This window comes from Coregonus clupeaformis, chromosome 6 (genome assembly GCF_020615455.1).
Source record: "Coregonus clupeaformis isolate EN_2021a chromosome 6, ASM2061545v1, whole genome shotgun sequence".
In the NCBI taxonomy this organism is placed as follows: domain Eukaryota; kingdom Metazoa; phylum Chordata; class Actinopteri; order Salmoniformes; family Salmonidae; genus Coregonus; species Coregonus clupeaformis.
In genome coordinates this window covers 42,785,336-42,812,333 of record NC_059197.1, presented here as the reverse complement: position 1 = coordinate 42,812,333, position 26,998 = coordinate 42,785,336, and the positions used below count along the sequence as shown (strand labels likewise).

Genomic DNA, 26,998 nt, shown 5'->3' with positions numbered 1-26,998 from the left:
GTATCTATATCCTTTGTGCCAAGCTGATACAGTCACTGAACGACTGAGCTCCTTTGTGCGCGAAGTGAAGACGGTAGCACGGCAAAAGTCCACAGGAGCGCGCGTCCATGGACCTTAACAGAGAAAGAGCTAACGGACCGAAGCTGATTCTCTCAAGTTACCTGTTATATCACATCTCAAGACACCATACACCTGACCCCCCATAAACAAACACCCACCACTCCAGAAACGTACACAAACCACCCCCCACCCGCGCAAAAGAAGCGCTCCATATTCCATAGCGCTATGCCTCTCCATACCCCTCTCCCGGGCTCTCCGTGCGTGTGGTCCTCGTACAGTAGACGCACTGCCTCACTTCTCCATCACCGCGCATCATTAGAATAGCGGGGGATGGGCCCTCTCGAATGACGGTCCCGGCTAGGGGAGGGCACGGGAGGCGGGACCAGATCAGTGGCGGTTCCTCTGCGCTGGAGAGTCTGGGACTAGGGCTGGAGAGATCGCCCGTGAGCATCGTCACCACTCCAGCACGGAGCCTCGCCTGGCGGAACGCTGCGCCGTGCACTCGTCGGGATTGCACAAAATTCCTGAGAAATATACCTGCTATTTATGGCATGTGGCTGGTAACTTTATTCCTGCTGTATTCTTTACAAGAAGGTACGTGAAAGACACTCAAACTATTGCTCTCTCCAATGCAATGTGAAGTTGGGGCGCATATAGGCTATTTGTGTTTATGTGTGCTACAATAAATTAGGTTGAGTTGAAATGCGCTAATTTACAAAGGTCACAACGTGAAATTCCCTCTTGTCAGTTAAAGTCAATGGCCTATCTTTACTTGGATAAAAAGCTTCATTTGGATGGGCTTAATCGGTTTAACCACACTTAGAATGGAGGATGACAATTAGAAGGACTTTTCAGCCACCATCCCTTCTTTCAGATGTATTGATAAAACCAAGGACGCATTATGCAGCTGCATAAATAAATATGTTTACTTTATTTGAGAAGGAACATACATATTAGCAGTGTGGTACATATCCCCCTAAACGCTGTCTGTGGCAGTTAAGATGGGGGAGGTAACACCATTTTCATTTATGAACATGTCGAGTTGTCATGAATATGGAGACACGACAATAAGAGAGGAAGAGATGTAGACGCAAAGATTGCAAGCTCAATGCTGCTACATACTCCAACTGCGTCTCTGGGCTGTAGGAAAAGTAGAGGGGCAGTCAAGTGTACATTTGTTTGCTCTCTTTCCTCTGTCCCATAACAGATAACAGAAGGTGTCAGGCTTATGTGTCATTTGCTAATATGGCTTCTTTGGCGCACCAAATTAGTGCGTGTCTGTAAATGAGCGTGCCTTTTAGTGTGAATATGTGCGTGCGTGCGTGCGTGCGTGCGTGTGTGTGTGTGTGTGTGTGTGTGTGTGTGTGTGTGTGTGTGTGTGTGTGTGTGTGTGTGTGTGTGTGTGTGTGCGTGCGTGCGTGCGTTCAAACACAATAAAGGCCAAAACATTTTATAGATGTGTAAACCGATGCTGAGGGTATTGAACGCTGGAATTTTACGCAGATAATTTCTCCACTGTTGGCAATTTGCTTCATTTTCTAGAATGACAGGGGTCAGCGCATGCAGACACACTCAGTTGTTATTATCAGTAGCCTAATTATGCATCCTCCATTTTCTATGGCCCCAGATTCTGCATACTGATTGGGTTTGCATGGAAAAATACTGCAGATCGAGAGGAAGCTTGAATATGGTTTTGATTAAATAATTGCTTCCGAATGAACGCTTGTCAACCATTTCAACAACTTGAACATAATCTAGTCGATCAAAATCAGTCGTAACCCCAATATAAAATAAATACATATAAATAAATACATAAATAATAAATAAATACATAAATAAATAATTGTCCAAAACGTAATTAGGCCTAGGACCACATGCAGATTGGCCCTATCTCTATTCTGTTCATTATGTGTTTTCATGAGTGAATGCCCTTTTAGCCATTTTAAATACATGGCCTATATCCTTGCAGGCCAACAGTCGGGAATTGTGTGGTGTGTGTGCGGGATGCTGCTGTTATGACGAGGGCTTTTTGAGGTGTTTTTGTTGTGTTTAATTGGATTACAGGGTCTTTTTAGATTATGTACTGCACATCGCCTTGTCCCGTGACTGAACAAGACGTACTGTGTCCGTGTGTGTGTTTGTGTGTGTGTGTGTGTGTGTGTTTGTGTGTGGTGAAAGGAGGGAGGGGTGGGGTGGGGGTTGCAGATAGGCAGTGGAGCGGAAAGAGTGGAGGGAAGAGATGTAGATAACGCAGTCGAAAACAAACTTCCATTTAGCATCGTTTTTTCCTTTATTCGTTCATTTTTGTCAATAATCAATTTTGTATTTACCTACTATCTGATTTAATGTAACTAAAATTTGTGTTTTAATTTTAAAGAGAAGATTTGATCAGAGAAAAATGTTAGCAATTATCTTACATGCATATGCATTAGGACTGCGTATTTTCCTGAGTCAGCCGCGCCTCTATAACGGTTCGCACTTTTGTGGAACAGCACACAACACCCTGTGCTTTATTTGATGAATATCGCTTCCATACATCCTTGCAAAATGTGAAATTCTCAGAAATATTAATTTTCGTTGTCGTTGGTTTCCAGTATGCTAATTAGTCATTTGAGTGAAATATGAATAACCAGATGTCCTTTAATTGATGCGTCTCGGCCATACCAGCACACATCAACCCCGGGTTAGAAACAGGGGGGAGTGAGAGAGGGTGCTCTCATTCCTCTTTGTCATGATCTGGTGGGTCGCTTGTCATTTTATGGAAATGTGATGAGACACAAAACAAATAAGCAGGGAAAGATGCTATCCGTGCAATCTCTTCAGCTGGAACAGTCAGGCCTATTGGTGATGGCAATTATTGTACATATTTGTTGCAATGTATTAACTTAATAATGTTAATAATAATTTGTGATAATTAAATCCTGAAGTTGTATCATTATTATGGCTACACAAATTCAAATCACCCAATATTCAGATGAAGACTACGGTTTGTAAAATAATGAGGGAGAGATAGCTATAGTTATTTTATCAATCCGGTTTTATCCAGTTCAGGCTGACAGGTCTCCAATCGATTTTAAAACGAATATTGAATGACTGTACAATTTCAATTGATATGAATGATAGGATGGATGTAGGATATAAATAGATTAGTTAACAAATGTAAACAGTTGGGGGGGGTCAGCATTCCTCAAATAGGCTATGTGGTGTATGGGTGACAGCGATATTCTCTTGCCTGAGCCAGATTTTCTGGACATTTGCCTAAATTTAAATGTGAAACCGACACTCCTTCTATATTTTTATTATGAATACTATTATTGTAAATAATATTGCCTCAACATTATTTATTATTATTATTCGGCCTATCAGTGTTTATTAATTTGTGATGTGTAAGCATTTTGTTACGCAAAATATATAATTGCTTTCTTCAGGCTGCATTTTCAGGCAATTTGATCATTTCTGTAATGTCCCCCTCACACACCTCTTTCTCTCTACTCTGTCCCCTTCCGGGATGAAATGTTCAAAATTGGTTTCTGTTGTTGTTTTACCCAAATCACTATCCTTTCCCAGCTGCGTAATTAGTAGGCTTTAGTTTGAACATAAACTAAAGCCTAATTTGCAACTTATTTGGAAAAGTAAATCAGTTCATTGACTAGAGGACTGCACTTCTCCCTCCTCCTTTGTGGTGTTATGTTTTAATGGGATAGCCGTTTGTTGCCATCATCTGGGCCAGATAGTTCTAACAACCGCGTGTTGCTCTCTGCTCTCCTCATAATATATTTTGTCAACCATAATGACACTCATCTGACTTACAACCAAGGCCCGGTCGGGCGGAAACCGGAGTGTAATTTTGGAATCAAATGAAAGGCACACAAACTGAGACGTGAGACGGCAGCATGGGCTTGTAGTAATTGTCTTATGAGTCAGAATCAGAAATAGACTGCCTTGAATTAATGTACACCACTGCACTGCCTCTAGAGGTGTTGCGTCTGCGTCCTGGTGATAGGCTAGGCTACTATGTCGCCACGTGTTGCATTGCCTCACAGTATTTTTGCTTTCATTTTGTCTGACGCCAACTTATTTAATCGAACACAAACTTGTCAATGAAGTCTCTCATGTTGAATCCAATGATATGGACTCGACCTATCCTGTCCTCTCCTTAGCCATGAGTTAGCCCGCCGCAACAAGTTGCCTGCACCCCCCCCCCCCCCGTCTCCCTCTCCCTCTCTCTCTCTCTCTCTCTCTCTCTCTCTCGCTGAATATAATTGAGCGACCGACAGTCATAGTATTCGATCTCTGCGTTTTTACACATCTCTTCTCCTAAATTACACCTTACCTATGAAGTTGTCATTTGTCTCTGAAACGCACGGCCACAAACAATAATACCGCACTCTCGTATTAACTCGCATCCTCTCGTCTGGCTCTGGCAAGCAGCGACTGTTTTTACCGTTGAGTGTTTGTGCTGGTGACTTGGCCGGTGAACAGAAAAGTTTCGGAGGCTATTCCTCACCTGTATCACACATGTGGTCCTCTGTAGCTCAGCTGGTACAGCACGGCGCTTGTAACGCCAAGGTAGTGGGTTCGATCCCCTGGACCACCCATACAAAAATTTTTATGCACGCATGACTGTAAGTCACTTTGGATAAAAGCGTCTGCTAAATGGCATATTGTTGTTATATTGTTAGGCCTAGGGTAACTTGACCATATGGGGAGAACGGGAAATAACATAGATAGAAAATGCTGCCTCACTCCTCTGCCCCTCCAAAGGTTAACTTACCAATGCCTTAAAATATTAACACAAATTAATGCCCAGTTTATTAAGTAAAAAATGATTTGACCTATTCACACTGATTGTCCAATTGAGTTTGATAACTCAACAGGTATTCTCTCACCTGTTGTTGTGTGTGGCATCTATTCTGTGGCCTCTGACTTGACAGTCATCTCCGCTTTCACAAGATCTGTTGTACCAGGAGATGAAAGGAGAGGAGAAAAGAGTGGGGAGAGGAGAGGTGGTGGGTCATGTGGAGGACTAATTTGCTTTAAAGTGACATGGCCAACTCTTCTTTCCCCCTTTACTTCCCTCTTTTCTCAAGCTATCTTGCTTACTATCACTCTGTTTATCTCTGACTCAGTAAGAAGGAAGGATAGAGGATGAAGGATAGAGGATAAATCAGACCCCAAAAATCTGACACTCACTTCACAACTGTGAAAATGTTTCCTTTGAAGAGGGAGAGTGTGGATCCTCAAATGCTGAAATGGCTCCTAATATTCCACTGACACTGCATAATTTGGAGAAGGGGGTTGTTTGTGGTGTGTGTGTGTGTGTGTGTGTGTGTGCGTGCGTGCGCACATGCATGCGTACGGCAAGGTAATTTCAGTGTGGCGCCAATGCATTATCCTTTTCAGTGTTTTTGTGTGCAAAATGGGTATTAAAAAGCATTCACAATAATATAACTCTAATTTCTTCTTGCTTTCCCGTAATGTGTTGTAGAACATCATTACTATGTTTTTAGTGGTTTTGTAACTGACTGCAATGACATTAGAGTTAAGTTGCTTGAACATATTGAGTATTGTATTCTGTATGATTCACCAGACCCTTAACAGGAACGATGGGCATATCCTCTCATGCATCTGAAAATGTGTATGTGTATACTTGTGTGTATATTATTGTGTGTGTGTGAGAGATTAATTGACCTGTGTGCATGGGATGGGATAAATCTTAGAGACGTGTGTGTGTCTGTGTGAATGTAGATGAGACAGAAAGAGCTGCATTATGCATAGTGGTTCACCATAGCAATATCCCTGCCTCAGTGGCATACATATTCATACGCCATTTTCATACTGCCCGCAAAAGGGGAAAAAATCCAGGAAATGTGCAGATGTGTCTGTGTGTGTGTGTGGAGGGAGGAGAGGCTTTAGTCAAATGTGATACAGCAACAGAACAAGAGCAGGAGACAGAGTGAAGAGGCTTCACCCAACAGGAGTGATGTTTTAGGGAACTCACCCAAATCACAATGACCTTCTCCCATTGTAATCAATGCATTCAGGCTTGAAGAAGGAAGGGAAATATGCTTCTGAAATGGATGAGTGCACCTAGCTCCCTCCCTCGCTCCTCTCCTCCTCTCCTCCTCTGCTCCCTTTCTGCCCATGCCAGGGAAAAGGGTGGGCAGCCTTAGGGCATGGAAGAACTGTGAGTTAGACGTTGGGTTAGATGTCTCAGAACAAAGAAAGGGAGAATTTGGGTTATTTCAGTCCTCTCTCCTCTCCTTATTTCCACCATTACTCCCTGTTGAATGGGGTAAAGACTGGCCCCTTGCTCAAATCCTCAGACCCCAAAGCCCCGCGTGGGGTGTCCTTATGTCCCCTTTTAATCCAAATTCCAAATCAAGCCCTAGCCTCTACTTCTGCCCCTAGGCATGTCTTGACGTCCTCCTGGTGATGGCAACATTATATCATCTCATGTAGCCCTCTGGAAGGTTTGCTGGCTTTTCTGCCATCTTGTTTACATTCATCTGTCTTTCAGGGCTTTGATTTGGGATTGGGCACTGGGCTTCTATATCCACTTTTGGGGTGGGGTGTTGTTTTTTCTTTCTTTGGTCTCTCTCTTCCTTCTAATGTTTGAGCTGACAGATCCTGTCAGTCTGTGGCGGGACGCCACCCTGGCTCTCTCTCTGGCCATCTTTATTATGGGCCTTTCTGCTGCGGGCAACAATCTGTGCTGCATGATGGGAGTCCAGTCCACCACTGTACTGCCCTTTCTGTGTTGTACTGTGCTCAACTGACTGACCTGGATTCACCATTAGGACAGCAGCACAACAGCCGCCTCATCCACAGTCGCCTGTTTGCTTTCTTTCCCCTTTAGTTCAATGTGGGAATGCCACCGATTTGTTTTGATGTCGCTCCGCGGCCGCCATTCTTTGACTTCACAGTAGGGATTCAGTGTTGTTTATTTGTGGAATGTCTTTCATTTAGCTTTTAAAATAAGATTACAGTGATGCTCAATGATGATTCAAGGATTCATTTCTTAACAATTGTTAAATATTTTAATATTTTATGTAAATATACATTTGGCCTAGTGGTTAAGAGCTTTAGGCCAGGAACCGAAAGCTCGCTGGTTCGAACCCCTGTGCTGACTAGGTGAAAAATCTGTCAATGTGCCCTTGAGCAAGGCACTTAACCCTAATTGCTCTGGATAAGAGCGTCTGCTAAATGACTAAAATGTAAATGTAGGACTGAAAAGCCACTGTGGCCCTGTCCAGGGTGCTGAATTGGTCTATCTCTCAGAACATGAGCAGAGAGTTGTGTTTTATATGGCACATGATACAGGATAGATTGCACTCAACCTAAATTACACCTTTTAGACACAGAGGAACTGCTCCATTTTGGATAGGAGAGAGACCTCACATACACATTCACACACACATGCACTTATGTGCACACAAGCACATGTACACATTCACACATTCACACACTGTCACCTCTCCTCACACCCCTCACACCCCTCGTCACTGACACCAACACACTTCCAGGATAAAGGTTGCCCTTAAATACCACTCAGCCTTAACACTGACCCCCCCCACCCAACACACACGCACGCATGCAAACACACACAATGGCCCACCTGTACTCTGTTAGTACCCCCTTAACTCTTCCCTGGCCCTGATCAAACCCAACCACACACATACACACGCCAGGGGAGTGGGAAAAAGGCCCTCCACGGTGGTGCGATTACCAGGGCGGAGAGACATTGTGTCTGTTAAATGTGAAAGGAGATTATATGGATTTAACTCTCTGCGTCTGGCATACAAATTCAAATCACATAACATATCCAGCCATGTACTGGAGGACTATAATAGGAGAGAGAGAGAGAAAGGGTGAGAGACAGGGTAGGATGGATTGAGATTGGTGGGTAGAGAAAAAGAGGGAGAGACGAAAGACATGGAGAGTGAGGAAGGGAGGGAAAAAAGACGTTGATGCAGAGGAGAGGAGGAAGAGGAGAGAGAGAGAGAGAGAGAGAGAGAGAGAGACCACCCTTACCTAGTGAGGGCTTTATCCATATCTTAACCTTTCAATACTATGCAATCACATACAGTTGAAGTCAGAAGTTTACAGACACCTTAGCCAAATACATTTAAACTCAGTTTTTCACAATTCCTGACATTTAATCCTTGTAAAAATTCCCTGTCTTATTTTAAGAACGTGAAATGTCAGAAAAATAGATTTATTTCAGATTTTATTTATTTCATCACATTCCCAGTGGGTCAGAAGTCTACATACACTCAATTAGTATTTGATAGCATTGCCTTTAAATTGTTTAACTTGGGTCAAACGTTTCGGGTAGCCTTCCACAAGCTTCCCACAATAAGTTGGGTGAATTTTGGCCCATACCTCCTCACAGAGCTGGTGTAACTGAGTCAGGTTTATAGGCCATCTTGCTCGCACACGCATTTTTAGTTCTGCCCACACATTTTCTATAGGATTGAGGTCAGGGCTTTGTGATGGCTACTCCAATACCTTGACTTTGTTGTCCTTAAGCCATTTTGACACAACTAAGCCATTTTGTCCATTTGGAAGACCCATTTGCGACCAAGCTTTAACTTCCTGACTGATGTCTTGAGATGTTGCTTCAATATATCCACATAATTTTCCTTCCTCATGATGCCATCTATTTTGTGAAGTGAACCAGTCCCTCCTGCAGCAAAGCACCCCCACAGCATGATGCTGCCACCCCCGTGCTGCACGGTTGGGAGGGTGTTCTTCGGCATGCAAGCTCCCCCTTTTTCCTCCAAACATAACGATGGTCATTATGGCCAAACAGTTCTATTTTTGTTTCATCAGACCAGAGGACATTTCTCCAAAAAGTACGATCTTTGTCCCCATGTGCAGTTGCAAACCGTAGTCTGGCTTTTTTATGGCGGTTTTGAAGCAGTGGCTTCTTCCTTGCTGAGCGGCCTTTCAGGTTATGTCGATAGAGGACTCGTTTTACTGTGGATATAGATACTTTTGTACCTGTTTCCTCCAGCATCTTCACAAGGTCCTTTGCTGTTGTCCTGGGATTGATTTGCACTTTCCGCACCAAAGTACGTTCATCTCTAGGAGACAGAACGCGTCTCCTTCCTGAGAGGTATGACGGCTGCGTGGTCCCATTGTGTTTATACTTGCGTACTATAGTTTGTACAGATGAACGTGGTACCTTCAGGCGTTTGGAAATTGCTCCCAAGGATGAACCAGACTTGTGGAGGTCTACCATTTTTTCTTCTGAGGTCTTGGCTGATTTCTTTACATTTTCCCATGATGTCAAGCAAAGAGGCACTGAGTTCGAAGGTAGGCCTTGAAATAAAGCCACAGGTACACCTGTAATTGACTCAAATTATGTCAATTAGCCTATCAGAAGCTTCTAAAGCCATGACATCACTTTCTGGAATTTTGCAAGCTGTTTAAAGGCACAGTGTATGTAAACTTCTGACCCACTGGAATTGTGATACTGTGAATTATAAGTGAAATAATCTGTCTGTAAACAATTGTATGAAAAATTACTTGTGTCATGCACAAAGTAGATGTCCTAACCGACTTGCCAAAACTATAGTTTGTTAACAAGAAATTTGTGGAGTAGTTGAAAAACGAGTTTTAATGACTCCAACCTAAGTGTATGTAAACTTCCGACTTCAACTGTATGTCATGTTATTCATTCTGTTTATGCTGTACCAGAGATCAATTGGCATATGTTTGTTAATATTTACACTATATATACAAAAGTATGTGGACACGCCTTCAAATTAGTGGATTCGGCTATTTCAGCCTAACCTGTTGCTGACAGGTGTATAAAAATCGAGCACACAGCCATAGACAAACATTGGCAGTAGTATGGCCTTACTGAAGAGCTCAGTGACTTTTAACGTGGCACCGACATAGGATGCCACCGTTCCAAAACGTCAGTCTGTCATATTTTTACCCTGCTAGAGCTGCCCCAGTCAACTGTAAGTGCTGTTATTGTGAAGTGGAAACATCTAGGAGCAACAATGGCTCAGCCGCAAAGTGGTAGGCCACACAATCTCACAGAACGGGACCGGCAAGTGCTGAATCACGTAGCGCGTAAAATCATCTGTCCTCAGTTTCAACACTCACTACCGAGTTCCAAACTACCCCTGGAAGCAATGTCAGCACAATAACTTTTCGTTGGGAGCTTCATGAAATGGGTTTCCATGGCCGAACAACCTCACACAAGCTTAAGATCACCATGCGCAATGCCAAGCGTGGAGTGATGTAAAGCTCGCTGCCATTGGACTCTGGAGCAGTGGAAACGCGTTCTCTGGCAGTCTGAACGACGAATCTGAGTTTGGCGGATGGCATGAGAACGCTACCTGCCCCAATGCATAGTGCCAACTGTAAAGCTTGGTGGAGCAGGAATAATGGTATGGGGCTGTTTTTCATGGTTCGGGCTAGGACCCTTAGTTCCAGTGAAGGGAAATCTTAACGCTACAGCATACAATGACAATCTAGACGATTATGTACTTCCAACTTTGTGGCAACAGTTTGGGGAAGCCCCTTTCCTTTTTTAGCATGACAATGCCCCTGTGCACAAAGTTAGGTCAGAAATGGTTTGTCAAGATCGGTGCGGAAGAACTTGACTGGCCTGCACAGAACCCTAACCTCAACCTCATCAAACACCTTTGGGATGAATTGGAACACTGACTGCGAGCCAGGCCTAACCTGGCACCGACGAAAACTTAGGAAACTTTGCAGTATATAGTTTTTTATGTATTATTTTTTACATTATTAGCTCAGAAAGTTTTTTGCATCATTACATACAGCCGGGAAAAAATATTGGATATCAGAGCGGCGGTAACTCACCAGCATTACGACCAGGAATACGACTTTCCCGAAGCAGATCCTTTGTTTGCTCTCCCCAGGGCAACTGAACTGATTCCAGCGGCTGACCCAAAACATCGCCGGTGGAGGAGAGACACTCGGAGCGGCCTGCTTATCCGACTTAGGAGGCGCGCGCACCACCCACCGCTTCCCCTCCTGTACTCCCTGTTCACCCATGACTGCATGGCCAAGCACGCCTCCAACTCAATCATCAAGTTTGCAGACGACACAACAGTAGTAGGCTTGATTACCAACAATGACGAGACCGCCTACAGGGAGGAGGTGAGGGCTCTGGGAGTGTGGTGCCAGGAAAATAACCTCTCACTCAACATCAACAAAACAAAGGAGATGATCGTGGACTTCAGGAAATAGCAGAGGGTGCACCCCCCCCTATCCACATCGACGGAACCGTAGTGGAGAAGGTGGAAAGCTTCAAGTTCCTTGGCGTACACATCACCGACAAACTGAAATGGTCCACCCACGCAGACAGTGTGGTGAAGAAGGCGCAACAGAGCCTCTTCAACCTCAGGAGGCTGAAGAAATTTGGGTTATCACCTAAAACCCTCACAAACATTTACAGATGCACAATTGAGAGCATCCTGTCAGGCTGTATCACTGCCTGGTACGGCAACTGCACCGCCCAAAACTGCAGGGCTCTCCAGAGGGTGGTGCAGTCTACAAATACTTATTTCCCTCATTAAAATGCAAATCAATTTATTACATTTTTGACATGCGTTTTTCTGGATTTTGTTGTTGTTATTCTGTCTCTCACTGTTCAAATAAACATACCATTAAAATTATAGACTGATCATATCTTTGTCAGTGGGAAAACGTACAAAATCAGCAGGGGATCAAATACTTTTTTCCCTCAATGTATATGTTGTGTAATTGTTAGATATTACTGCACTGTCGGAGCTAGAAGCACAAGCATTTCGCTACACCCGCTATAACATCTGCATAGTGTCTGATTTGATACTGTACACTCAGCTCCATTTTAAGAGAACCACTCCCAAAACACAATGAAGACACAAACAACACTAACAACAAAAACATCTGTAACAAACGGTAAACCAAACAACGTCCATATTGGTCCTCTGACTAACAATAAGACTCAGTGGGGGGCGAGCGTCCTTGACCCTGCTCCTTTAAAAAGCTCCTGGCAGACACACAGCGGCACAGACAGTTGGCAGAGTGACCGCTGTGCCCTGTGCCAAGGTCACTGCTGGAGTGTGGGTCATGTAGTGTATATAGAAAGGCCCATAAATAGACCAGGCTTAACTGATACATTTCAAAAAAGGAATGAAGCACTGAAATGAATTTGATCTGATCTGAAACATTTGAATTATGTCCAAATATAAATTTAAGCCCTTAAATTGATTTAATGATTTTCCTAATGCTAATTTGGTTCGACACCAATGCACATGGCTAGCTGTAGGTTATCTGCTGTGCTGTAGAAACCCTCCTAAATCTACCTTGATGAGGCATCTAGCCACCACCTCCATTCACGGCCATTCGTCCCACGTCATTCAGAGTGAAACAGATAGGGCTAATCCGGCCATTGTTGACACAAACCAGGGAAGAGGATGAATTATATATCATTGACTCAGAAGAAATTATCTCTTGTTCCTCCTTTCTCCCGTTGGCCCGGGGCCAAGCTGAGCTCAGCACAACCCCCCCAACGCTAAAAAGACGTCTAGCTGCCTCCCAGGAGACACTAATGGGGGGGGTATTAGGGACGTATCTCCCCTAAGACGACTTATGGGACAACAGCACTTCATTGAAGCTGTCACAGTTCCCTCAGCCAGAACCCAGAAGCAGACCAGGACAAGGAGAGTTGAACGAAAGTGAGGGTTTATTCGGATACAACACAAGGTGCAGAATAATCCAGGGACAGAGCGGGCGGCGTGGATGAGTAGTTGGGGGTGCAGTACTAGGTCCAGTGATGGCTCGGCAGCCGCCGACCATCAGGCAGAGGTGGGGTGAAGGTTCCGGACGTGTGACTGCAGGTGGAACAAAAACGGAGGTAAGGACACAAAAACTCAACAAAGTACAAAACAACAAAACTCACGCTAGATACTCTAAACTGATACACAGATACACCTACTGTTCATGGCTAACGATCCGGCAGGAACTGGATGTTGGGCCAGAGCCTAAGAAGGGTGATGATTAGGCCCAGGTGTGCAGATTGCTGATGGGAAGCAGGTGCGGAAACCAGAGCGCTCCCCGGAGCGTTCCCGAACCCTCGGGAAACTGGAGATTACGACCAGGAACACTAGTCACCAGACAGGACCCGACTCAGACAGCCGGGATCGTTACAGTACCCCCCCTCCGACGAACGCCACCGGGCGGACTCCCCGGAGCGCCAGGATGGAGGCGGTAGAAGTCCCTGATGAGATCCGCATCTAGGACCTGTCGCCGCGGAATCCAACTCCTCTCTTCAGGACCATACCCCTCCCAGTCCACGAGATACTGGAAACCCCGGCCCCGCCGTCTGGAATCCATAATGCGACGCACCGTGTAGGCAGGACCACCTCCAATCATCCGAGGAGGAGGAGGAGGAGGCGGAGGAGGCAACAGAGGACTGAGGAAGACAGGCTTGAGGCAGGAGACATGAAAGGTGGGATGGACTCTGAGCGTCCTCGGTAGTTTGAGTCGAACTGCCACTGGATTGATCACCTTCTCCACCACAAACGGACCAATGAACTTCGGTAACAACTTCCTAGACTCAGTCCGTAACGGAAGATCCCGTGTGGGCCAACCAAACCCTATCTCCGATGGTATAGGTGGGAGCGGGGATCCGGCGACGATTCGCCTGGAGCTGATACCGGTCCGAACCTCTAAGGAGTGCCTTTCTGGCCCGATGCCAGGTCCGGTGGCAACGACGAATATGGGCCTGAACAGAAGGCACTGAGAGCTCCTTCTCCTGAGAAGGGAACAGGGGGAGGTTGGTAGCCATACAGGCACTGGAAGGGAGACATCCCAGTGGCAGATGTAGGGGAGAGTATTGTGGGCATACTCAACCCAAGGCAACTGAGAGGCCCAGGAGGTGGGGTTGGAAGAGACCAGACAGCGTAGCGTGGATTCCATCTTCTGGTTGGCTCTCTCCGCCTGACCATTGGATTGGGGGTGAAAACCAGATGTGAGACTGACTGTAGCTCCAATGGCCGAACAGAAGGACTTCCAGACAGCAGAGGTAAACTGAGGGCCACGGTCGGAAACGATATCACTGGGCAAACCGTGGACCCTGAAAACCTCCCTAACCAGGATCTCGGACGTCTCCGAGGCAGAGGGAAGCTTGGCAATAGGCACAAAGTGGGCGAACTTGCTGAACCTGTCCACGATAGTCAGAACGACCGTGTTCCCCTCAGAAGCGGGCAACCCCGTGACGAAGTCCAGAGCCAGATGCGACCATGGACGCCGGGGAATAGGAAGGGGGGTGAAGTAGTCCAGAGCTGGGCCGATTGGTACTCTTATTCTGCGCACACACTGGACAGGCAGCAACAAAACCCCGAGTATCCTCGGCCATGGCAGGCCACCAAAAACGTCTGCGAAGAAACGCCATTGTCCGAGCCACGCCAGGGTGACAAGCCATCTTACTGGCGTGGGACCATTTGAGAACAGCAGGACGAACCGACTCAGGCACAAACAACCCGACCGGGTGGACCGTTACCGGGACCGGGCTGAGTCCGAAGGGCCGCCAGCACCTCCTCCTCAATCTTCCACATAACTGCTCCCACGACGCAGTTCCGGGGGAGAATTGTCTCGGTCTTGGACCCACTCTCCTCCGTCTTGGAGAACATCCGGGACAAGGCGTCCGCCTTGCCGTTCTTAGATCCAGGTCGGAACGTCAGGACACAGTTCCCTCAGCCAGAACCCAGAAGCAGACCAGGACAAGGAGAGTTGAACGAAAGTGAGGGTTTATTCGGATACAACACAAGGTGCAGAATAATCCAGGGACAGAGCGGGCGGCGTGGATGAGTAGTTGGGGGTGCAGTACTAGGTCCAGTGATGGCTCGGCAGCCGCCGACCATCAGGCAGAGGTGGGGTGAAGGTTCCGGACGTGTGACTGCAGGTGGAACAAAAACGGAGGTAAGGACACAAAAACTCAACAAAGTACAAAACAACAAAACTCACGCTAGATACTCTAAACTGATACACAGATACACCTACTGTTCATGGCTAACGATCCGGCAGGAACTGGATGTTGGGCCAGAGCCTAAGAAGGGTGATGATTAGGCCCAGGTGTGCAGATTGCTGATGGGAAGCAGGTGCGGAAACCAGAGCGCTCCCCGGAGCGTTCCCGAACCCTCGGGAAACTGGAGATTACGACCAGGAACACTAGTCACCAGACAGGACCCGACTCAGACAGCCGGGATCGTTACAGAAGCAGCGCGTGAAAGCCATAGTGGTTGAAAAGAAGCCCTCCCTCCAGGGTTGTGGTTGGAGATATACTGAAGGCCTCTCAGTGATTATCTAGACTTGAGATGGGTTGAACTGGCAGACTAGGTATTGTTCTAATAACCTCATGGATTCTTTGTTTTGTGGGCATGGCATATCAACATGAGGGAGGAGGGGGTCTGGAGGTGCATGACCCATTTCCCCTCCAATCAGATGCCAGTTTAATGAAGGGCTCTCGTTAGGCATATCTTAGACTACAGATATTATGATAATGCATTATAGAGGATGGATCCCTGCTGTTTGGCAGCCAGGTCGCTAGCTTTGATTAAGGTGGATCGGACACGTGTGTGCATGCGTGCGAGTAACATGTTACATGATCAAAGTCAATGCCCAGGTTGATTTGAGCTGTTGTACAGACCAACTTGCCAATCAGCCTATAGCAGAGCTTCTAACTGTGGATTGGCTTAGCTCCAGCTTATCATAACAGAGTTACATGTAGCTATAAATAAATGATGAATATATTACATCACGTCATTTGCCTAATGGAGAAATAGTAATTGATTCTATTTTTGGGATCTGCTGTGCTGACCTGATGGAAATTTCTAGAAGATAACCCAGTTTGGAGATTGGCAGTTAGCTGCCCACACATTGGCTGTATGTATGTATCAGTGGTGTAAAGTCCTTAAGTAAAAATACTTTAAAGTAGTACTTAAGTAGTTTTTTGGGGTATCTGTACTTTACTTTACTATTTATATTTTTGACAACTTTTACTTCTACTCCACTACATTCCTACAGAAAATAGCATACTTTGTACTCCATACATTTTCCCTGAGACCCAAAAGTACTTGTTACATTTCGAATGCTTAGTAGGACAGGAAAATGGTCCAATTCACGCACTTATCAAGAGAACATCCCCGGTCATCCCTACTGCCTCTGATCTGGTGGACTCACTAAACGCAAATGCTTTGTTTGTAAATTATGTCTGAGAGTTGGAGTGTGCCCCTGGCTATCTGTACATTTTCAAACAAAAAAAACATACTGTCTGGTTTGCTTAATATAAGAAATGTGAAATGAGTTATACTTTCACGTTTACTTTGGATACTTAGGTATATTTTAGCAATTACATTTACTTTTGATACTTAAGTATATTTAAAACCAAATACTTTTAGACTTTTACTCAAGTAGTATTTTACTGGGTGACTTTCACTTTTACTTGAGTCATTTTCTATTAAGGTATCTTTACTTTTACTCAAGTATGATAATTGGGTACTTTTTCCACCACTGGTGTGTATGTGTGTAGGTGTGTATGTGTGTAAGTGTGTGTGTGTGTGTGTGTGTGTGTGTGTGTGTGTGTGTGTGTGTGTGTGTGTGTAGGAGGATATGGGTGTGTGTCTGTGTGTGTCCCAACCCCACCCTATCTCTTCTCCCCATCACAGTGAGGATGTGGTCTGGACGCGGCTTTTCTTTGTGTGTGTGTATTATCCTGACCATGTCCCTCTCTCCCTATCACAGTGAACAGTGAGGATGTGGTCTCGACGCGGCTGTACTTTGTAAACGCCTCCCTGCAGCGGGTGACCTTCTCCAGCTCGGTTGGGGTGTCCCTGCCCTGCCCCGCGGGCGGCGCACCCCATGCCGTCCTGCGCTGGTACCTGGCCACCGGCGATGACATCTACGACGTGCCCCACATTCGCCACGTGCACGCCAACGGCACCCTCCAGCTCTACCCTTTCTCGCCCTCCGCCTTCAACAGCTACATCCATGACAATGACTACTTCTGCACCGCAGAGAACCAGGCCGGCAAGATCCGCAGCCCCAGCATCCGCGTCAAAGCAGGTCAGACTCAGACTGAACACAGGCAGCCTCTTCTGGAGCAGCCTTAGACAGACAGACATAGAGACACAGCTTCACCTGTCGAACCTAACTAAACAGTGTTCTGGGGCCAAACAGAAACACAACGTCTTCACAAAGAATGAGAGGAGGCTAAGCATAGCGAAAGGCTGCCAGGAAGAGGTTTAGAAACAAAAAGAAAATGCATATCGATAAAGAAATCAAATACTTTCTCATATGATTTGATGCTGTACACTCAGCTCCATTCTAAGAGAACCACTCCCCAAACACAATGAAGACACACAAACAACACTAACAACAAAAACATCTGTAAAAACGGTAAACCAAACGATGTCCATATTGGTCCTCTGACTAACAATACGACTCAGTGGGGGGCGAGCGTGACCCTTGACCCTGCTCCTTTAAAATGACCCTGGCAGACACACACACAGCGGTAAAGACAGTTGGCAGAGAGACCACTGTGCCCTGTACCAAGGTCACTGCTGGAGTGTGGGGCTGGCCACACTGCAATGGGGGAGTTCACACACACGCAGGCAAGGATGCACACACACACACACACACACACACACACACACACACACACACACACACACACACACACACACACACCAGCCTGTGCCCTGCTTATGCCAGCAGGCCTCCTGTCTCCCAGTCTCTCCATCTGTCCATGGACTGGAAAGTCCCCCAACTACACACACACACACACACACACACACACCATTTTATTCAAGCTGGCTCTTCTGGGTAGCTGTGCCAGGTCTTTGTCAGGGTGTTTGCTGTAGCTGGAAAGGGAATGAGTTTAAACATGAGAGGGATTGAACAGAGTTGAACAGCGAGAATAAATATTGTTGGTGTTTTAATTCACGTTCAGCGACATATTCAATCAACAATCTGCATCTGGAAAATCGGAAACAACCCCCTTAAAAGATGTGTAAGATAATCGGAACAACCCCCTTAAAAGATGTGTAAGATAATCGGAACAACCACCTTAAAAGATGTGTAAGATAATCGGAACAACCCCCTTAAAGATGTGTAAGATAATCGGAACAACCCCCTTAAAAGATGTGTAAGATCAAAGAAAAAATAATCCAGTAGCGATTCAGTTGTTAACAGTCAGTTTACCAAATTCATGGCCAAATTAAGATGGTTACAGCCTACCCCTCCTCCCTCCCCCCACCACACCCCTTATGGCATTTCTGTCCAGAGGACCCTCATCCCATCAGCTGTAGAGTGACCTTCCAACCTGCATCTGTGTGGGGACGACCTTCCCCCCAAAATAATTACCCCAATTAATCAATTAAATGCTGAGTCTGTGAAAATCCACCAACCCTCACACCCAACTCTGCAGCCCCTCAACTCCAGCCCTCAGGACTCGCCTGTGTATTGCCCCACTACTGCCACACACCTTCGCAGAACGCACACACACACACACACATTCACATACACACACCGCGATTACCATGAGCGACAGGCAGGGCGTGAGTGGCAGGGTGTGGCGCGTCCCGTCTCAGGTGGCGTCGGAGACTGATGATAGCTGACAGTTCGCAGTGTGACACCCTCCCTCCCTTCATCTCTCCATCTCTCAATTCTCCCTCCCTCCCTCCCTCCCATGCATGCTGATTCTGTGCCAATAATAGCGCTGGTACCTGTGTGGATCGCTGTACGTTTATGGAAATCCCTGCTTGTTTTCTGTTTAATGTTTTTCTCTCCCTCCGTTATCATCAAAGTCCTGACCCTATATTTCTTGTTAAAGCCATTCTCTCAATTACTTTCATCATCGGCATTTGACGGACATTCTGTAAATCACCAGCCAGTGCTCTAACGATATTGAAGACGTTTCCATTGGCTCTCATAGGAGGCCTTCCCATCCATCTCTAGTCATGTATCACATCTCTGCTTTCCATCTTCCTTTCCTTCGTTGTCAACATTTGTTCCTCTTCTGCTTTCCACCCTACTCCCCTCCCCTTGTCCTCTCCTTACCCCATTAACAGTGAATAGACACACTGTGAATAACATGACAAAATGTCAAAACTAGGTTTAGCCATCATATGTGTGTGACAGTTGACATTGATAAGTGTCATTAACCAGGTTTCCATCCAACCTTTTTATGACAGGTCTGATGGAAACAGCAAATGTCGACAGCAAATGTCAACAAAGCAAAATACGCTAGACAAGGTGGGATCTTTTTGTGTTGGTAAAATTAATTGTGCTAGAATTGGCGATGGAAATGCTTTTATGTGCAAATATTGATATAATAACAATGATATTGAAGTAAACTTGGAGTCACGCGATGACATGTTGTGTGGTTCTCCCACTACGACTCAGGAAAGTATGCAGTTTATTAGGCTACAGATGAAATAAGTTATGATGAACGTGGTGAATGTGCAAGGTGATTAGGTTGATGCTCCTTTCCAATAAATATCGAGGGTCTTATTCTGGTGACATGATGATCAATGCTTGGCTGCCTTTTGACAAATTAAAATAATCTCGCTCTTTTGTCTATAATAATCTCATCATGTAGGCTATACCCGCACTGTATCTACGAGTTGCTGGCTAGAGCACATGTGGCAATACCAGAGTGGGCACATTCACTATATAACGCAGTTTTCTTTTGTGACAAAACCATCAGTAGAGATGAAAATGCAATGGAAACCTATTTAAACATCTAAAAGTCTAAGCCTTTGAACCCTGTATGTATAAAAAAAAGAATACAAATAAAATATTTAATAAAATGTTGAATTTGGCCTTTACTACTAAAGCCCATAGAAACGCATTGAATAACACATTCAAAAATGGCAAAAAAGACAGTACATTTGTTTATCATAAGGAATATGTTTTTGAAGTGTCTGTTCTACATCTAGGAGATATAAGAAATCTCAGGATATATTGTGTTTTTTTGGACACATATTTAACCCTTTTTTGTTGGCACAAAACTACCTCCATACTTCCATTCTTTTGTACGGGTTATCTTCAGACGAGTCACGTGACACTTGTGGGGGTCATAGAGCAAAACAGAGTACACCATCGTGTCCGTGAGAGTCTCCCCTTTCCTTAGTGGGGTCATATTAGTAGCCTAAATCTCTGGTGGAATAATTTGCATATTTTATTCATGCAGATTTTATAATATTCGCATGAAAATCTGTCGGCAATTGGATGGAAATCTCGCTATTGGATGTGATGCTCTACTAAGTAGATATTGGACCTAGACTGAGTTTCTGACCTCGTCTCAAAACTCTTGAGACCTAGCTTATCCTTCCACCTATCAGTGGCCATCAGCGGTGAGAGACAAGAAAATGCATTGCAGTCATTCAACAGAATTGGGACGTAGCCACTGCGGTAGAGCAGTCAGTCATTTTGCTTGCCTGCCTGCCTGCCTGCCTGCCTGCCTGCCTGCCTGCCTGCATGCCTGCCTGCCTGCCTGCCTGCAGTTTGGAGCCTATTTTTATTCAAGCCCTGGTAATGAGGACTTCCTGCCTGTGTGCTCATTGAGATCATGTGATGATGGAGCGCCTCTCATTTGGGCTCTGGCTGCCTGCTCAGCGCTCCTCACACCTGTCAAATGCCTGCTGTCCTCTCCCACACACACACATGCATGCACACAGTACGCACAGATGCACACACACAGGGGAGACTTTACTGGAGGACTTTTTATATATTTTTGCCTGACAGTCTGAGTAACCGTCAATGTCTGGTTTCTCAACATTGGACCAGAGAGTCTATACTCCATAAAAACAAGAAATACATACATAATGCAAGAAATACATACATACAAAAAATACTAAATTAGCCATTCCATTCTGATAGTCTCTGTGACCTTTGCCAAGGTCACATGACTATTTCAGGGGGATATAGAGTAGTGTAACCAATGCTAGGCGTATGGCTATATCCTATGTCCTATGCCTTTGTCACACAGAGCTAGAGTTACACACACAGGTGAGATCTAGAGTGAACTGGGATCAGCTGTTCAGTGAGCTCACCTCAGCCCCCTTTTCTACCAACACAAACACACAGAGTTTAGACTGAGAACAGTGGACTGGGAGAGCAGGTCCACTGCTGCCCTGTACTCTCCCGGCCTGGCCACCCTCCTTTTTATCTCTGGCTTTATAGGTCTTCTGCCACAGATGGTCCTGATAGCAAGCTGTTGTTTATTCCCATTCATTAATGTGTACAATCCAGTACAGCCATTCAGTTGCCCCTTTATTTGATTATTTTCTGCTCTCTCTTTGCTGCTCGCTTTATGAATAAGTAAATAGTGTATTTGGTTTCCCTGTAGTTAATTATTTAGGCAGCGGTGATACAGGCCTCTCCTCCCAGTTCACGGAGAGCGTCAGACCCGTGTTTTAGCCCGTTCCTAGGCAACCGGGTGCATATAGTCAGGCATCAGTAACATCCTAATGACGGCGCGCATGTGAGGGGAGTGCAATTCATGCATAAACACTGGGCTACCATTTTCATGCACTTGCAAGGGCTTAATGAAACAAATGTGGCATATTCTGCACGTCTCGCCTCAAAACTGGAACATGTGTAATATCATAACGCTACCACAATTGTTATTCTACTTCTGGTTTAAGCCTTTATCGAGTATGTCAGTGCAAAGAATCAGTGATGTTTCCTGTCAGTTGTTTTGGCTTTAAACAGTCTCATAGAGGCTCAATGCTCATAGGGCAATTTTCTCTGCGTGATGAGACGCAGGGTCAATCAAGGAGTAAATAAATGATTGAAAGTATTGGCTTGGCTGTGAAAGGAGCTACTTAATCGATTCAGCCCATTGATCCAGAGATGGTCTGCTGTGATAAGAAACGGGGGCATTTAAATGAGGAATTGGAATGAAGATCTGATTGGAATTATTTGGCCTTTCCTCGATTTGTTACAAATGAGGCTTCACAACACATTAGGCCACTGAGTGGCCAAATAGGTATAGGACTTGGCTACGGTTGCTCAAAGCACGTCTCGTGGTTACATTACGTTTGCCACACACCATAACGTTAAGGTTAACGACTTCACTATTCTGACAAGGACATTGGCTCTGGTTTCAGTGGGTGACACTGTCTGGCATTAAGCATTATTAATGACCAAGGAAATTCACCTCCAGGCTAGGCGTTAGTTATATCGCTAGAGAACTTGGAGAGAGAGAGCCCAGGCAGGCAGGGTGTGTGTGTGTGTGAGTACATGCGCGCGTACGTGTGTGTACGTGTGTGTGTTGTCGACTTCACGTGGTTAAACCATTACTCCCCTGATTGGCATGAGAGAAGCCTCATAGAATTAGCTGTGATTAGATTGCAGTGCCACAGAGTCCCCTCCCCATGTTGTTTTCCAGCTGATTTTGGTCTACATTGTAATCCCGTTTGTATCGACATGTTTGAAATGACAAACGCCCATGTATTTGTCTTGTGTTAGTCTAGCTAATACATTTTGATTACACTGTTATTATGATTGAAATAAAATTACATTTCATTCACACCAGCTCTGCTATCGTCTTGTAATGTTGCAGTATAGGTCAACTTCAATCCAATCCACACTGATACCCTTAGTGTTGCCATTTTCTCATTTGTCTATATATATCTGTGCGATGTCCAGGGTACTGCGTGTCAAGTGCAGAGGGCACCCCTTTTTGTGACTGCCCACACCCAGCCATTCCGCGCCGCCTCGTAGAATTGCATGGGTTTTTCTTTAAAAGGGTAGTCGCCATTCACACCAGCTCCTTCTCAATGCAACTGGGTGTCACTTCTTTCAACAATCAGTTTCTCCTTTGCATTGCAGGACTAAAGTGAAAACAACATTGACTTGATGTTGTTTAACAGTCCACCAACCAAGTTTACATGTGGGCTACTCATAATGTCTCTCAGTGAATTATAGTCCAGGAACAATGTCAGCTCTTGTATATCAGAAAAATAGGTCCTTGTTTTCATTGAATAATAATCTAGGTTACAGGTTAGGCCATATCTTGCTCATGGCTTGTATGATAAGCAACCTTAACTTTAACCGGAAGGCTTGTGTTAGCTTTCCAAACTAATGCCTTGGCTTTAGCTCAGCTGACTAACACAGTTTGGTGAAGAATAGCCAGGTTTTTTCCCCTCTAACCACCCCTCTCCTCTCTCTTCTCTCCAGTGTTCAGGGAGCCCTATACGGTGCGGGTGGCAGACCAGCGGTCCATGCGGGGCAACGTGGCCGTGTTCAAGTGCCTCATCCCCACGGCCGTGCAGGAGTACGTCAGCGTGGTGTCCTGGGAGAAAGACACTGTCTCCATCGTGCCAGGTAGGAGCATCTCAGATTTAGACCTGAATTAATGGGAATGGGAAAAAGGGCTGGTTGGTTGAATGGTTATGTGAGTATGAAGATGGCAAACCTTTAATATTTTTGGCCCAGATCTTGAAAGTACAACTGTTATTTCCAATGCGGGATGGATATCCATCAACAAATACATTCACACATTGAAAAGAAACCTCACAGCCAATGCATGTGAATGGGATTGTTGACTGATTGTCTGATTGCTTAATTGATTGGCTGATTGATTGGTTGATTGGTTGGTTATATGAGAATGAAGATGACAAACATGTCAGATTGTGGCCCAAAGGATAAAAAACAAAAGAAATCATAGTGAACAGATTCTGGACTGTACCACCAACAGGATTGTTCTGTGTGTGCATAAGGGTTTTTGAATGTTGATTTTGGGCTCCTTATTTAAATTAATATCACCTCCTGATTTTTCCGATATTGCTGGTAAGACCCTCAGACCCCTGTCAAGGTTGTTTGGAGGTCATTAATCAGCACTAATCTGTTTTGTGGTTTTAGTAGCATGTCCCATTTTGCCTAGACCAGAGGGGGGAGCGGGTAAACAATTGTCCAATTATTCAAAATGGAGCCTCATGAAATGGCCTCTCATGGGGTGATCTGTGGCTAGTCACTCATTGCCATGTTTAATAGCAGTGTGAGGGGGATAAATCAGACATTGTGTGTGTGTGTGTGTGTGTGTGTGTGTGTGTGTGTGTGTGTGTGTGTGTGTGTGTGTGTGTGTGTGTGTGTGTGTGTGTGTGTGTGTGTGTGTGTGTGTGTGTGTGTGTGTGTGTGAGCGTGTGTGTGAGCGTGTGAGTGTGTGTGTGTGTGTGTGCACCTGCGCACCTGCATGTGCGTGTATGTGTGTGTGGGTGAAGAGACTGTAATTCAATGACATTGCCTCATTGTAACTCATTGGATTGATGGAGTGGACCTGTTTATCAATTGATCACATTCAAACCAAAGAAACCAGGCATGACACACAAACTGTCTTTATATTCTGGCTATGTCACTAATTTTGTCCTGCATTTGTAGGGATGCGCTGTCAATTTTCCTGCATTATACAAATATCTAGGTTTCTATTTGTATCTGTGTAACTGCTAACATGCTGGTACAGAATGTGGATATGTGTGTGTGTATTGCACTGTGTGTAAATGCCTATAGTGTTAAAAGTTGCTCTGCGGTCCAGTAATAAATGGACGGGTGTCAGATGAGACGGCTCAGGTCAGATGAAACAGGTCGCTCCCCTCGCTCCAGCTCTCACCTTCTGATACTCAGCTCCTGTTTCATCGCTCTTAATGTTGTGTGTGTGTGTGTGTGTGTGTGGCTCTGTCCTTCACACGGGAGCACTCATTGATCCAGTGCAGCTGCGTTTTGTATGTGTGTGAACAGGGCCCGAGGGGGGTCTCCAGACTGAATCGATAAAGCTTGCTGTCGGATTCCCCTCTCCCTTGTCACGGATACCTCAGTGTGGTGAGACCCAGTCAGTCTGTGTGAGTGATGGAAGGAGGGATGGATGGATAGATGGATGGACGGAAGGATGGATGGATGGATGGATGGATGGATGGATGGATGGATGGATGGATGGATGGATGGATGGATGGATGGATGGACGGAAGGATGGATGGATGGATGGATGGATGGATGGATGGATGGATGGATGGATGGACGGAAGGATGGATGGATGGATGGATGGATGGATGGATGGATGGATGGATGGATGGATGGATGGATGGATGGATGGATGGATGGATGGATGGATGGATGGATGGATGGATGGATGGATGGATGGATGGGTGTGTGCCTGCCTGACTGACTGTGTGCATATGTGTGTGTATTACATTAACATATGTATTAGCTGTCAGGCCTTGTATGTCCTCTAATGATTCAAATCTCCATACCATGGCTTTGTAGACATACAGGGACATGCTGGTGTTGGTTTAGCAGATGGGTGTATTGATATAGACTGTAACACCAGTTCACTTCACACCCCAGGCATTAAGGCGAGGTGACTCTCCGCCCCACTGAGCATGGGAGGGCAGATCATCAATGCTGAACTGACTGAGTCACAGGGCAGTGGGAGGCAGTAGACCCGCTGCCCTCCGCAGCTGACTATATCCCCACTCTGAAGTCTATTATAGGTAGTTGGATAAAGCTGATGGGATATGGTGGGCATCTCTCTCTCTCTCTCTCTCTCTCTCTCTCTCTCTCTCTCTCTCTCTCTCTCTCTCTCTCTCTCTCTCTCTCTCTCTCTCTCTCTCTCTCTCTCTCTCTCTCTCTCTCTCTCTCTCTCTCTCTCTCTCTCTCTCTCTCTCTCTCAATTCAATTCAATTTCAATTTAAGGGCTTTATTGGCATGGGAAACATATGTTTACATTGCCAAAGCAAGTGAAAAAGATCATAAACAAATGATCATGAACAATAAAAAATGAACAGTAAACATTACACATATACAGTGTTATAATTATGTGCAAAGAGTTGAAGTACAAAAAGGAAAATAAATAAACATAACAATAGGTTGTATTTACAATGGTGTTTGTTCTTCATTGGTTGCACTTTTCTTGTGGCAACAGGTCACAAATCTTGCTGCTGTGATTGCACACTGTGGAATTTCACCCAATAGATATGGGAGTTTATCCAAATTGGATTTGTTTTCAAATACTTTGTGGGTCTGTGTAATCTGAGGGAAGTATGTGACTCTAATGTGGTCATACATTTGGCAGGAAGTTAGGAAGTGCAGCTCAGTTTCCTCCTCATTCTGTGGGCAGCGTACACATAGCCTGTCGTCTCTTGAGAGCCAGGTCTGCCTATGGCGGCCTTTCTGAACAGCAACGCTATGCTCACTGAGTCTGTACATAGTCAAAGATTTCCTTAACTTTGGGTCAGGTATTCTGCCACTGTGTACTCTCTGTTTAGGGCCAAATAGCATTCTAGTTTGCTCTGTTTTTTTGTTCATTCTGTCCAATATGTCAAATAATTATATTTTTGTTTTCTCATGATTTGGTTGTGCCTAATTGTGTTGCTGTCCTGGGACTCTGTGGGGTCTGTTTGTGTTTTTGAACAGCGCTCCAGGACCAGCTTGCTTAGGGGACTCTTCTCCAGGTTCATCTCTCTGTAGGTGATGGCTTTGTTATGGACGGTTTGGGGTTCGCTTCCTTTTAGGTGGTTGTAGAATTTAATGGCTCTTTTCTGGATTTTGATAATTAGCGGGTATCGGCCAAATTCTGCTCTGCATTTGGTGTTTTATGTTGTTCAATGAGGATATTTTTGCAGAATTCTGCATGCAGAGTCTCAATTTGGTGTTTGTTCCATTTTGTGAATTCTTGGTTGTTGAGCGGACTCCAGACCTCACAACCATAAAGGGCAATGGGTTCTATAACTGATTCTAGTATTTTTAGCCAATTCTATAACTGATTCAAGTATTTTTAGCCAGATCCTAATTGGTATGTCAAATTTTCTGTTCCTTTTGATGGCATAGAAGGCCCTTCTTGCCTTGTCTCTCAGATCGTTCACAGCTTTGTGGAAGTTACCTGTGGCGCTGATGTTTAGGTCGA

The 26,998-nt window shown here is 45.2% G+C and overlaps 1 protein-coding gene across 5 annotated transcripts in view; it reads left to right on the top strand.

The window, feature by feature from the left end:
- The first annotated feature begins 498 nt into the window (after nucleotides 1–498).
- LOC121567394 (Down syndrome cell adhesion molecule-like protein 1 homolog) overlaps nucleotides 499–26,998 on the top strand; it is a 171,698-nt gene continuing 145,198 nt past the window's right edge. For all 5 annotated transcript variants that reach the window (XM_041877413.1, XM_041877412.1, XM_041877411.1 and 2 more), the window contains exons 1-3: nucleotides 499–654; nucleotides 16,837–17,157; nucleotides 23,281–23,427. In XM_041877413.1, coding sequence (XP_041733347.1) covers nucleotides 612–654; nucleotides 16,837–17,157; nucleotides 23,281–23,427 — 511 coding nt within the window. In that variant the 5' untranslated portion in view covers nucleotides 499–611. The remainder of the gene's footprint in view (nucleotides 655–16,836; nucleotides 17,158–23,280; nucleotides 23,428–26,998) is intronic.